Consider the following 13816-nt stretch of genomic DNA (forward strand, 5'->3'; position numbering starts at 1 on the left):
CCCTTCTCCTGCGCTCATTCTTCCTCCTTTGGTGCAGCCTGTCTGAGCTGACAGACTGCTCAGCCAATCACTGGCCGCGGCGGTCCTGGCCAGTGATTGGCTGAGTGGTCTGTAAGCTAAGACAGGCCGCAATGAAGCTGCTGCTGTGCGCGGGACCGGGACGAAGAAGCGCAGAAGAAGATGTGCAACATGCTTAGGTAAAGCATGGTGCTTGCAAAATCTTTGGTTGCCTGCCGCGCATCGCTATTCCACGTAGTAATGCGCAGTTGGTGACCGATGATTTTAGGTTTGAACCTAAATAAACGATCAGCCGATGACACGATCATTGGCTCAAAGTTGTCTCTATTCCACAGAGCGATAATCGGCCAAATCGAGCCGATTCGGATGATTATCGCTCCATGGAATAGGACCCTTACTCACACTCAGGGCTTCCTGTAGTTAGGGAGTTCGGCCAGAGAGGTTTTGAGTCGTGGGTTAGCTGAGGAGGAGACCAGACTTGTTTTTCAAGTGTGACTAACAACAGCAGTTATGCACTGCAAGACCTAACCACAGGGTAACAGGAGATGAAGGATCACCCCCCTTGCCTATGCATCAAATTTGTTTGTCAGGAAAGTCAACCCCCTAAAGAAGGAGAGGAAAGAAAGGCTGATCTCCAGTAGAACCCAGCGCAAGATAACCGCTCTCTACTGAACTTCGCTCGACTAAGTAGGAAGGATACTACTAGTTCCACAACCCCAGAGACAGAGACCTGGGACTTGTACTACCAATCAGGTTGGAAACCTAACACTGAGAGGCAGAAGGTGGTCAGATAAGATAACTGGGACTTATCTATACGTGAGTACGAGGAGTTTTCAATATAATTCGCACTTCACCCACATCACAGCAGAGTACTTGCTAAATTTAGCAAGGGCACTTCTATCCAACCCCTATCTCCTGTTATAACTTTTCTGCTTATTTCTACACTATGTGAAGTTACTTCTGTTTATCACTAATATTAGCACTGCTAATACTTGTATTGCACTGAAGAGAAGTTCTAGTAAAGTTGAATATTGTTGAAAGTGAGACTCTGCCGTGGCACCTGCACCCACGCTTTGCACCTCACATCTGTCCTATTTCAAGGTCTGGTTGCCCGTGTGTCAGGGGGTGGGTATTTACCACTCCTGGCCACCGTGACAAGTAGCCCCCAAAACACCAGAGCCCACCAGCTGGTTCAATATTAGTCCCAGCGACCCAGCCACGGCACAGTTACTTTGAAAGAAAAAGATTTTAGTTGGATAACCCCTTTAACTTGCAGTTAATTGCCAGTCAGGCAGGGTAAGGTATGGGAGGGGTAGTCAGGAGGTGTTACAGCTTGCAATAGATCAGGAGCTTGGAAAAGCCTCTCTTACAATTCCTACTGGAGAATAAAAGCATTTTTCTACATTCAGAAGGCAAAGACAGATATAAAAAACGTACAAGGTACACGGTGTCTCCTTTACCTAACAGCTATCTTACAGTGTTAGCATTTTGGAAAGTGAATTACTTCTGACAGATTTACTTTAAAGTGACACTGTCACCCCCTTGGTGTATTCTGACATCTCTACACAGGTGTAAAGGGTAAATTTAGCGTTTTTCATACCTTATTTCATATCATACGTCATGGTGCTTGTTCAAGTAAAAAGTGTCCTTTTATCAACTGCATATTGTATTAAGTGGGCGTGGCCTCGCCGCATTAGCGCCACTTAGCCCTGCCCACAACAACGTCTGCCCCACCCCCTTGTAAAGGGGTGGGGTCTAGACCTTTCGGCCAGCTTGTTCCAATGGCCGTGAGGGGGCAGGGTCAATGGCGGTGTTGTGGGCGGGGCTAAGTGGCGCTAATGCCGCGAGGCCACGCCCACTTAACACAATTTGCAGTTGATAAAAGATGCCTTTGTACTTGAACAAGCACCATGACGTATGATATAAAATAAGGTATGAAAACCGCAAAGTTTACCCTTTACACCTGTGTAGAGATGTCAGAATGCAAAAAGGAGGTGACAAGTGTCACTTTAAGCATTCTACATAGGTTTGCAAAAATGCTTTTATCAACTGATATCTTTTGTACTGATCTTCACCAACAAAGGACTATTATATGCAAAATAAACTGATGAGACATGAGGGTAACTCAACAATCACTGATCAGCAGGATGCAGAGACCTGTCACCCACACAGAGAACAGGACTGGAAACAATTGTCTCCATTTACTGTGTAATGGCCGAACCAGGTTACTGCATACAGGCTTCAATCTATTTTACAATAATCCCTTCCACACATCATGAAAAAAGGAATAACAATCATATAACATAACTTACCACATTGTCCTTCAGTATTGTTGTTGAACAGAGCAGATGACAACTTTATTTCAAATATTGTACCACTGCTTAACCTGATTGAGGCATCAATAGCTCTTATGTATACTATTTTATCATCAATGCCGTAAATTTCAATATCATCCTCAATGAAAACTGGATTAACTTTTACTGAGTTAAATGTTGCCTGAAAGGAAAAGTAAAGAAAAAATATTTTAATGTTTAAAAAGGTACTTCTTGGTTAGTTGGTTCTGCATAGAACATAAGCTCAATGCTTCACTGTTAACTGAACAGACAGGCAAGGAATGGTGAAATGTTCCCTTTAACAAATAAAGGTGAGATGTCCTTTAACTCCTTGATGACCAAGCATTTTTTTTTTTATTGTTGCCTTCCAAGTGCTATACCAGTTTTTTTTTGTTTTTAGTCAATATACCTACATGCTGGCTTGTTTTTTTCAGGACAAGTTAGTACAACTTGTCCTGCAAAAAACAAGCCAGCATGTAGGTATATTGACTAAAAAAAAAAGTTATAGCACTTGGAAGGCAACAATAAAAAAAATGTTTCGTCATTAAGGTTATCACTGGCGCCTTCTTAGGGTATATATGATTTTATATATTTTTTGTTTGTTTTTTTGGAGGCAAATAAAAAAAAAATACTGCAATTCTGGTGTCGGTTTTAAATTTTTATTCCTATAGCATTCACCCTGCGCGAAAAATAATGAAATAATTTTATAGTTTAGATCATTATGGATGTGGTGATGCAATATGTGTGTGTGTGTGTTTTTATTTTTTACATTTTATATACATATTTTGTAAGGGGAAATTGTATGTATATATATATATATATATATATATATATATATATATATAATTTTATTTTTTTTGCAAGTTTTTTTTTTTCATATAATACAATTACCATATTTTCCGGCATAAAAGGCGACTGGACGTATAAGACGACCCCTGACTTTTGAGAATATTGTCAAGGGTTCGTCTTATACGCCGTAAAATGTTAACCCCTGCCTGGGGTTAACTGCAGTGGTTAACTGCAGTTAAATTGAAAAACACCAAACAGTTAACACACCTGGGGCCTGTTCCCGGCCTCCGCGAGTCTCCTGGCCTGTTCCCGGCAAAGGCAGTGTGATGTACACTGCCTGCGCCTGGGATCCCCCGAAGTTCTCTCGAGCAGTCGAACGTCGGAGACGCTCGGCTGCCGGGAGAGCTTCAGAAGAATAACAGAGGCTTCGGGTACGTCTGGAGCCTACGTCATTCTCCCGAAGTTCTCCCGGCATCCGAGCATCTCCAATGAGATGCTCAGCTGCTCAAGAGAGTTTCGAGGGATTCCCGGCACAGGCAGTGTACGTCACACTGCCTGCGCCAGGAACGGGCCAGGAGACGCACCTTATACTTCATTTTATACGCCAGAAAATATGGTATGTTTTCCAAAACCTTACTTTTTTAGTCTCACAAAGTGACACTAAAATGCAATCTCCCAATCGCTAATATAAATATACTGTACTACTTAGTATAGTAGTGTAGTGTAGTGTTATATCCTGTCAACATAATGTTCATAGGCAACCTAGCCAGCCTTGCCAGAGGCACAGCTGAGAAGGCACAAATATATGGCATACCTTGAAGCCTTCATTAGTCCCTCTGCTGCCATAAAAATCCAACTTACCTCCCAGCGATTTTTTTCCACCTCAATGCAGAAGGAGTGACAGAAGCCCAGAAACCACTTAAATGCTGCAATCATAATTTGAACACAGCATATAAGGGGTTAAACTACAATGATTAAAGATCCCTCTGCTTTTAATAGTTGGAGCCAGAGCTTTAGTTTGATGATATTCTCTAGGACAGCACTTCTCAAACTTCTTCTACTGGAGCCTCACCCAACAGACCAAGGCAATGCCTGGGCCTCACTTGACTGACCAAGAGGGCGCCTGGGCCTCACTATCTGTGGTGAAAGTCCATTTAAAAGCTGAGAATTATGCTAGGGCTACCTTTTACCTGTCTCCCAAGCTCTATATACTAATAAATTAAGTACAAAATAAATGAATAATGATGTTATAATGGAGATTTCTGCAAACAGCAAAAGGGCTGTGCAGATCATAGTTAATTTGTGAAAACTCGCTCCTCAGCTGGCCCGCCTCACAGTTTGAGAAGCACTGCTCTAGGAGACCAGAGCCCCACAGACAAGGGACATATTGCGGTCATCAAGGGGTTGGCAGTATTCTTCAACAAAGATTGTGTAAGCTGCATGAAGAATTGGCCAACATGCGCATTTGCAATCAAGGGGAACTCACCTCAGTAAAACCATCTTTTTGTATCAGCTGCACCTCATTGCCTTTATATTGAATCAATATTGTAAGTTGACAGGATCCATTAAGTGTGGTGAAGCAGTTGGACTTATCTAAGAGCACCGTAAAATCACCATATGTTGGATTGATTTCTTTTACCAGGATATCTGTACATGTGTCCATATACGTATAATTAGTTCCATCAAAAGTGACAAAGTAGCCGTCACCCATTCCCTTGCAGAGGCCTGCAAGAAACCATAGAATAATTTTCATGCAGTGGTAAGGTAACAACAAGACTAAAATAACAACAATAATAAATAACACTGCCAAAACTGGAACCTTGATAGACCCTGATAAAGAATTATTTTAAAAGGGTTTGCAGTAGTACTTAACCCCTTCCCGCCGAATTACGTACCAGCACGTCTTATTCTGCATAGCATTCCAGTACGTGACAGGGATGACACGGGCGCAGAAGCTGCGCCCGTGTCATCTGTGGGGGGGCCCGGCTGTCAGTGATAGCAGGGCACCCGCCGCAACTGATGAGATCCGGCCCGAGCCAGGATCACGGCAATTAACCCTATAGAAGCTGCGATCAGTGTGAACACAGACCCTATAGTGCTAAAAGAAGGGAGAATCTCTGCTTCCCCGAATACTCCTGTATCTCAGCTACGGTAGCTGATCAGGCTCAGCTTAAGGTCAGCTTGCCTATTACAGACACATTGCATTGCAGTGCAGATCAGCACTGCAATGCAATATGCCTGTAATCAGGCAATTGCACAGTGAAGTCCCCATAGTGGGACACTAAAATAATATACAATTTTTTTGAGGACTCACTTCATAGGCCTCTATACAGCCAATCTATCATGGGCCTCAAGCTAATTTTTCGAGGGATAACCTCATGGGCCTCAAGCTAATTTTTCAAGGGCTCACCTCATGGTGTCAGGTGCCTGGCCTTGGTGAAGTGAACCGGTAGCTTTAGACAGTAACTGTAGGTTATTGACACTTTTATTACATGTTTCCACAGCTGCTCCAGGTCCGGCTTTACTGGAGCAGTCAAAGTGATGGATGGGACAACTGCTCCCAGGTATTCCAGGCTTTTCCATTGCCTCAAAAAATAAAAGGACTGCTGTTTGGCTAAACAGCATGGGGAGAGAGACTCTATTGCCGTTTAAAGTAATTCCCACACCAACTTAACTTTTTTGTGATTTAAATGGCTGCATGATAAATTTTCTTTTGCTCAATATTTGGCTTTCTGTCCACGCTAATGTAGAGGAAATAAGTTGTCTGAGTATTTTTTCCATTATACAAAGCGGTTATATTGTGTTCGGAGTTGATAGTGGCTTAATACTGAAAGTGGATATATATATGCAATATATACATGTGTGCAATTCACATCACTGTCTGGGCAATATAAAACTCTGCAAACAATTGTATTTCACAAGTGTACTGAATAAACTAAAAACAAACATACGCTAATATTACGCACCACCTAATACGTACGCTAGTACCGCTAGACTAAAAGGTACACTTGTACTTTATGTTCATTTACCCAGGCATGCTTCCCCTGCTGTCCCATATGCATTCCAGAGGTGTTGGCATCATTTTCTGAGGTTTTATTGTGCACTTGTTGACCTCCCAGTGGTCTAATCTTGATTTCCAGGTCCCAAGGATTTTTCTCCCATAGACTATAATGGAATGCGATATTCGTTCGAATAGTAGAATATCGGGAGCTATTCAATTCAAATCAAACCTAATCGAGTCGAATATTTTACTATTCGCTCATCTCTAGATCTTAGCAACTATCGTGGTAATGATTGTAACTAGGGATGAGCGAACTTTTGAAAAGTTCGGTTCGATTCGATCCGGCGCACTTTCGTGAATTTCAGGTCGGTCCGAACCGAACCGAAAACGAACCTTGCTCTAACGGCTGAATAATTGCAGCTACAATAGTGGAAGTGAGATAGGGTATAGTTTCGTTTAGTTGCAATTGATATTACAATTTCCAAAAATAATGAGAATTAAAAAAAAAAAAAAAAAAATAATAATAATAATAATAATAATAGGAATAAAATTAATAAAATATAGTGAATAAAAGTGACAAAATAGTGACAAAAAATATGGAAAAAAAAAGTTTGCAAGGAGGATGCGGCAGCACTTGATTGCACCCAGGCCAGTATTGTTGAGAAGAGACAAGTTGAGCAGCAGGAGGAGGCAGCAGTTGATTGATTCCAGTCCAGTATTATTGAGGAGAGGCTACTTGAGGAGGAGGGAGCAGTTGATCGATTACAGGCCAGTATAAAAACAGAAAAACAGACTACTAGTGATCAGGGGCGGATTAACTTTACCATAGGCCCCGGGCTGTTCACCAAGCCTGGGCCCCCCCACCCCACTGTAACTATGGAAGCACTAGCCTGGCGTTCATAGTACAGGATAGATAATGTCATGATGTCCTGATTTGTGCAAAATTGCCATAAAAAAACAGTGATTTTTTGCAAATCATGGCAGAAGTGTAGCCAGGAGACAGTACACCATTGAAAGTATAAGTCTTTTTGGGTGGTCATGGGCCCCCCAGGAGCTCAGGGCCCCGGGCTGCCGCCCAAAACGCCCCTATTATATTCCACTACTGCTAGTGATGATTATATTTCTATTTTTGTTTCTCGGCTTACAAAGTTCTGACAAACTAAATCTACTTACTCCTACGAAGCAGGTTCACTGGCCATGATACAATTGCATCTAGGGGGTCACGTGATTGTTTTGAGAAACAAATGTATAGTTTTTAAAGCAATTCACTCAATTAGCTTATTTAGAACTGTGAAGGCAAATCGATGGAGGCAGATATGGTTATCGATAAATCACTCATCAACGTTTATGGACTAATCTTACAAGTAAGTATTTGATAACGCCTTGCCATTAATGAGTTAATAAATGTTGACATAGGTGGAGTTCTAACAGCTTACCGCTTTTTGGCTTATCATTGTGAGTCTGAGAAGCGATGTGTGTGACAGTCACTTTATTTATTAGAGTCAGGGCCGCCATCAGGGCAGTATTGGCGGTACAGTTGTCAGGGGCCCGGGCTCAGACTAAGCTCAGAGGGGCCCGGCCACCTGACAGCTGTACCGCACACAGTTTCCTCCTGCCTGTCTGTGTCTATACACTATAGACAGACAGGAAGGTTTCTACACAGACAGGGCCCCCTCCTCCCTATCCTGGGGCCCTCCCCCGCCCTCCATTACCTTTACTGGCTACTTCCTCCTCTCTTCTAAAGTCCCGACAAAGAGGAGGGGGAGGGGCCAGAGCCGCCTGTGAGGAGGAGAAGACAGGAAGCTGAGGACTCCAGAGCATGGCCCCCTGTGCTTCCCTGCACACAGAGTAAGAGAGAGAGAGGGTGTGTGTGTACAAGTATATATGTGTGTGTGTGTGTACACAAGTATATATCCTGTGTGTGTGTGTACAAGTATATATCCTGCGTGTGTACAAGTATATATCCTGTGTGTGTGTGTACAAGTATATATCCTGTGTGTGTACAAGTATATATCCTGTGTGTGTGTGTGTACACAAGTATATATCGTGTGTGTGTGTGTACAAGTATATATCGTGTGTGTGTGTGTGTGTACAAGTATATATCCTGTGTGTGTGTGTACACAAGTATATATCCTGTGTGTGTACAAGTATATATCCTGTGTGTGTACAAGTATATATCCTGTGTGTGTGTGTGTGTGTGTGTACAAGTATATATATCGTGTGTGTGTGTGTGTACAAGTATATATCCTGTGTGTGTGTGTACACAAGTATATATCCTGTGTGTGTACAAGTATATATCCTGTGTGTACACAAGTATATATCGTGTGTGTGTGTGTACAAGTATATATCCTGTGTGTGTACAAGTATATATCCTGTGTGTGTGTGTGTGTACAAGTATATAGTGTGTGTGTGTGTGTGTGTGTGTGTGTGTGTACAAGTATATATCCTGTGTGTGTACAAGTATATATCCTGTGTGTGTGACCGTATGTAATGTATACAAGTATGTCTGGTTTGCATATGATGTATGGTGTGTAAAGTGCACATGTGTGTATGTGTGTGTACAAGTATATATCATGTGTGTGTGACTGGCAATATGTTTAGGATTCTGTAGATTAGCTACTGCAGCCTGACTATGAAATATGTCTCCTGGATTATTACATACTTACCTAGGACTTCTTGTATGCCAGTATTAGGAAGCTTTATTCTCTTATACCTCGTGTTCTGCTCCTGCTCTGTTATTCCTCCTGGACTAAATTTAAAGTGTGACCGTATGTAATGTATATAGGTATGTCTGTTATGTGTATCTGATAGATATATACGGTATATACGGTATGTAAAGAGCCCATGTTCATGTGTGTGTGTACAATTATATAACCTGTGTGTATGACTGTAGGATTTGGTATATGTAGGATTCTGTAGTGTAGATGAAGCTCAGCAAGTTCCATATGACCGTCCTGCTGATCTGTCACTGTAGCCACCTCGCTCCTCGCTTATTTTTCTAGGTTCTGCTGTTTTGAAGCCAAAATAAATCCAAAATAAAAATGCAAATGAGTTCCTTTAATGCATTGGGGAAGTTCCTCGGCCCCTCAGTACACTGTCCCACCTGCATGCTGGTTGTAAAGTGCACACTTACTTAGGCCCCCTTCATATGTCCGGAAAATCTCGATTTTTGGACCCATCGACAGATTTTTCCGGAACCGGTCCTATTTTTGTCTGTAATTCCGTCCCAAATGCCCCCATAGGTGTCTATGGGAGCCTTGAAGTCCTGGGCGCTTTCCTGATGCACATCAGGAAAGCATCCGGAGTTCCACTCACCCGAACCTCACGAGTCGGCTCCCCCAGGCCTCCTTCTGCCGCTGCTCCCGGTGTGTCCCGGACTCCTGCTGCCTCCTCCTCCCCTCCCTGGACCTGAGCAGCGCCACCCGATCTGCAAATCCAGCGCTGGAACAACCGATATACTGTCCTGCTGACAGGTCATGATGGGAGTTGTGCTTCTGCAGCCTGTGGCCATCCAGGCTGCAGAAGTACAACTCCCATCATGACCTGTCATCCAAGCATGATGAGAGTTGTAGTTCTGCAAGCTGTGACCATACAGTTTGCAGAACTACATCTCACATCGTGTCCTATTTTTTCTTATGATCAGGAAATCCTGAAGGTAAAAACTGATTATTGTCAGGAAATCCTGATACTTTCCTGATGCCATTTGAGGCCTCCTGATCAGGATTTCCTGACAGTACAAACTGACACAGACGTGTGAATGGGGCTTTATACATACTCAGTTATCCATAAGCAGACACGTCTTGTCCCTGCGCCATCCAGAGTACGCAGTTTGAACAGCTCATGTGTGAGAACGAGACGTGTCTGCTTTTGCATAATTGCGTATGTGTAAGTAAGTGTGCACTTCACAACCAGCGTGCAGGTGGGACGGTGCACTGAGGGGCCGAGAAACTTCCCCAGTGCATTAAAGGAACTCATTTGCATTTTAAAAAAATTTATTTTGGCTTCAAAACAGCAGAACCTAGAAAAATAAGGAGACTGCGCCGGAATGAGGAGCGAGGCGGCTACAGTGATAGATCAGCAGGACGGTCATATGGATGAACCTGCTGATAGTTTTCCTTTAAAAGTCACAGTTTTATTGTAGATCTATAATACAAGACATTATTGCGGTCACGTTGAGGCTGGTGACACACCGTAGTTTTTGTTCCAAAGCGAAATGTGGATTAGAGAGGAATGAGGAATATAAAGGAAGGACGTGTACTTCTGCTTCTTGCTGGATCCACTTCTGGCCGTGGCTCAAAAACTGTCATGTAGTCTAATGGTTTTCTGCTTTATGGATTTACAATAAGAATACGGTCACACAGGCGAATCCTGTTTACAAGCGCATATACTAGCAGAGATGGCTAGGACAGTGGGGAAGTACGTTCACAAAGTGCTGAAAGTTCACAGTTTTTAACAAACACAATGTGGGAACGCAGCCGCTTCCCACTCCTCTTTGTATGGCATCTTCCTCTGCAGCGCAGTCTCAAGTGATCATGTGACGGTTACTAAAGACTGCAGTATAGCCAAAGACAAAGCTAGGAGCAGTAAGGAATAGGTGCAGTAAGTTATTTTGACAGGTGTTCTGCTCTGTTATAGTAAGCAGTGATCTGTCACTGCGTCCACTCCCACAGCAAATCCATACTTTGTGTGGCTCTCTGATTCTCAAGCAACCAGCCCAGGCGACATCAGGGTCGAGCATCAGGGCAAGAGGGGAAAAATCCGCCAATGAAAAGGCAGGAATACTGGGCCAATCAGGCTGTTTTGGGTGCTCTATTTAAACAGACAGCTGCTGACCATAGCCGCCTGTGATTTGTCCCTCTTTAGCCATCACTAGTGTTTTTAAGTACTCAGCTTTTCCTTGATTCTGACTGTTTGCCCCGTTCCCTTTGCCTGCTGTTTTGGACGTCACTTTACTCTCCTGGCTTGACCTTGGCTTGTTGTGTGTACTTGTCTCTGGTTCTGACTCGGCTTGTACCTCAGACTATTGTGCGGTTTCTGATTTTGTCCCTGTCCTGCCTTTTCTGTTCCCGGTCTGTCTGATGTTTCGTAAAGCGTAAGCCTAATGCACTAAGCCCCTATTAAAAGGCCCGATCTTCACAGCAAGCGAGCGCCGACCTGCATGTCTGCATGCCACTTCAATTTATGGGATTATTGCTTTTGCTTATGGGGGGCCCTGACATTTTGGCTGTATGGGGCCCCGAAATTTCTGATGGCGGCCCTGATTAGAGTTACTGTCAAAATTAAATGTGCAGGTCTGGTCTTCGAATATATCAGATATCTGTTCTCAATAATGCTTACATTCTGTCCCGGTACTTTACATTGCTCTATTTTATATATGTGTTGTTAAAGGCTCTTTCCTTCCAAATTTCTCATTTACAAGTTAGTCATGAATGATCTTTATTTATGACGAAGCTAAATGTTTATTATGGATTTTTGCCCCCACCTATTGCCCTGTGTGACTACATTGGTCACCATACATTGGTGATAGTAGTTCACGTCCCTACGAATGTGTGTAATTCCTATGGCTTGCCCATAAGGGTTAGCTCTAAATCGCACTATACATTTATATTTGTTAGGGTACAAACACACACACCGTATACGCAGCAGATACGCAGCAAATACGCAGCAAATACGAGCAGATTTGGTGGTGCAGATTTGATGCTGTGTTCAGTTATTTAGATCTAATCTGCTGCATATTTGCTGCGTATTTGTTGCGTATTTGCTGCGTATCGCAGCAGTAAATAGGCTACGTATACGGTGTGTGTGTTTGTACCCTTAGGCTATGTGTCTGTGTGAAACATAATGCAATGTATTTCCAATTGTAGCCAATGTGCCGCTAATTATGTTTGATTCGCTATGTTTGTGTAATATCTCTTCCAGGAATTTTCTTTGTTTGATCACATGTTGCTGAGAAACGAGGGTGTGACTTATGGTTTGTGTTAGCGAGCTGTTCGTGCAGCTAACTCACTCCCCCCTCCCCCATCCCCCCTCCGGATTGTGGTGTCGAATTCACTATTACGTTATGTTTGAAATATTTGAGGCTTACACTATGACCACATGATGGGAGTAGTTGTGTACTGTATATATGATATGGGCCGGCAGCAGACATCATGGAGGGAGAGGGAGGAGGGAGGGAGTTAGCAGCACGGGAAGCTCCATAAGCCACCCACATAAGTGACGTTATATTTAGTTAGCAACATTGCCTCTAACAAGGAAAAAGCCTCGACTAGCTATTACCTTACCAAGCGAGCATTGTTTGCAAGAGGTTTATATTATTTATGTATCTTTTTATTAAGGTCCATGCTCGGCCACTGCTATGGGACTGCCCTGCGCCTGGGTACACAAGCCGGCTAAGGCGGAGTGCCGCATGGAGGGAGGTTGCCCGGATTGTGTACCCAGGTTGGGACAAGCATAGTAGATTACAGAAGTTGATCATTGGTAAGTTATTTACCCACTATGTCAAACAAGAAACTCTACTGTTATGGTCACCTGACACTCATATATTACTAATGTCTGTAAGTTTTTTGCTTTCCGCCAAACATGTGGAGACCAGGTGGTCCAGTGTGAGGGACAGATTCATCAGGGAGCGACGGCAGCTGATGAGGCGTGGGGCTTCACAAGAAGAACTCGGCTCTTTGCGTTTTGCCCCAATGCTGCGTTTCATTTTGAATGCCAGCAGACGGCGCCAGTAAGTGTGTGTCTTAATTGCATCTGTCCATGCTAGGATCAGATGATGTCAGTATTAGTTCAGTCTGTTATGTGTGCAGACATATAGACATGTGTTACATAGACAGAGATTATATACATCGAGCTTCCTGCAGGGGGACCTATATATTTCTGGAACTGGATAATAATACAGTTACTAACAATAATGCTCCCCCTGCTGTACACTCAATATTCTTTATAAATGCAGTGTGCCCTAACTGGATACAAAAAATTGTTTAATAAGTCGATGATGTAAGACCTAACTGGAGTTCGATTTAGCTACAAAGCACGGACAGGATAAATGGCGACAAATGTGCCCCAATGATTACATATGACCTAACAATGTCCCACTCATTTCTCAAGTGAGATTTTTAGGGAGCCAAGGGCTAATTAGCACAAGATGTGAGAATAAATTACTATTTCTTTGCAGACATATCATTTTCCCTGAGCATCATTTTTGGGGAGCAGTGTGAGAATGTTGATCAATAGTCTAGATTATGCGCAAAGGTAAGGCTAACACATTGGACATACTGGATAAAAAAGGACACAAAAAGCCTAAGTCAAATCCTGCATTGGATGCATATTGGTTCTTGAGAATTGTTACAATGTTGCTAACATGTTTGTAATAACAGATTTTGTCCACTGTTCATTTGTCAGCAGAGATGAAGAAGCTCAACAAACAGCAGAGGCCTCATCGGATGAAGAGAATAAAGAACCTCATCTGACGGAGGCACGCACCATGACTCCACCAAGGGGGCCCTGTTGAGCCTGGGCAGGGAGACGAACATCTGGCTTGACGTTAAAAAATAAATTGTGGGCGTCCTGCCTGCACTCCCTTTTATACTAAGGTTGTTGTTGGCATAAATTATTGTGATAAGTGGTCACACAGCCTCTGCCCCCCCCCCTCAACCACTATCCTGTGCTTTATACT

The 13816-nt window shown here is 43.1% G+C and overlaps 1 protein-coding gene across 1 annotated transcript in view; it reads right to left on the minus strand.

The window, feature by feature from the left end:
- Positions 1 to 13816, minus strand: part of LOC138789259 (mucin-2-like) — a 54457-nt gene that overhangs the window by 26964 nt on the left and 13677 nt on the right. Inside the window, exons 5-6 of the mRNA XM_069967860.1 lie at positions 4627 to 4865; positions 2331 to 2514 (exon numbers count right to left, since the gene is read on the minus strand). Of these exons, the coding sequence (XP_069823961.1) occupies positions 2331 to 2514; positions 4627 to 4865 (423 nt within the window). The remainder of the gene's footprint in view (positions 1 to 2330; positions 2515 to 4626; positions 4866 to 13816) is intronic.

This window comes from Dendropsophus ebraccatus, chromosome 4, assembly GCF_027789765.1.
Source record: "Dendropsophus ebraccatus isolate aDenEbr1 chromosome 4, aDenEbr1.pat, whole genome shotgun sequence".
NCBI lineage: Eukaryota > Metazoa > Chordata > Amphibia > Anura > Hylidae > Dendropsophus > Dendropsophus ebraccatus.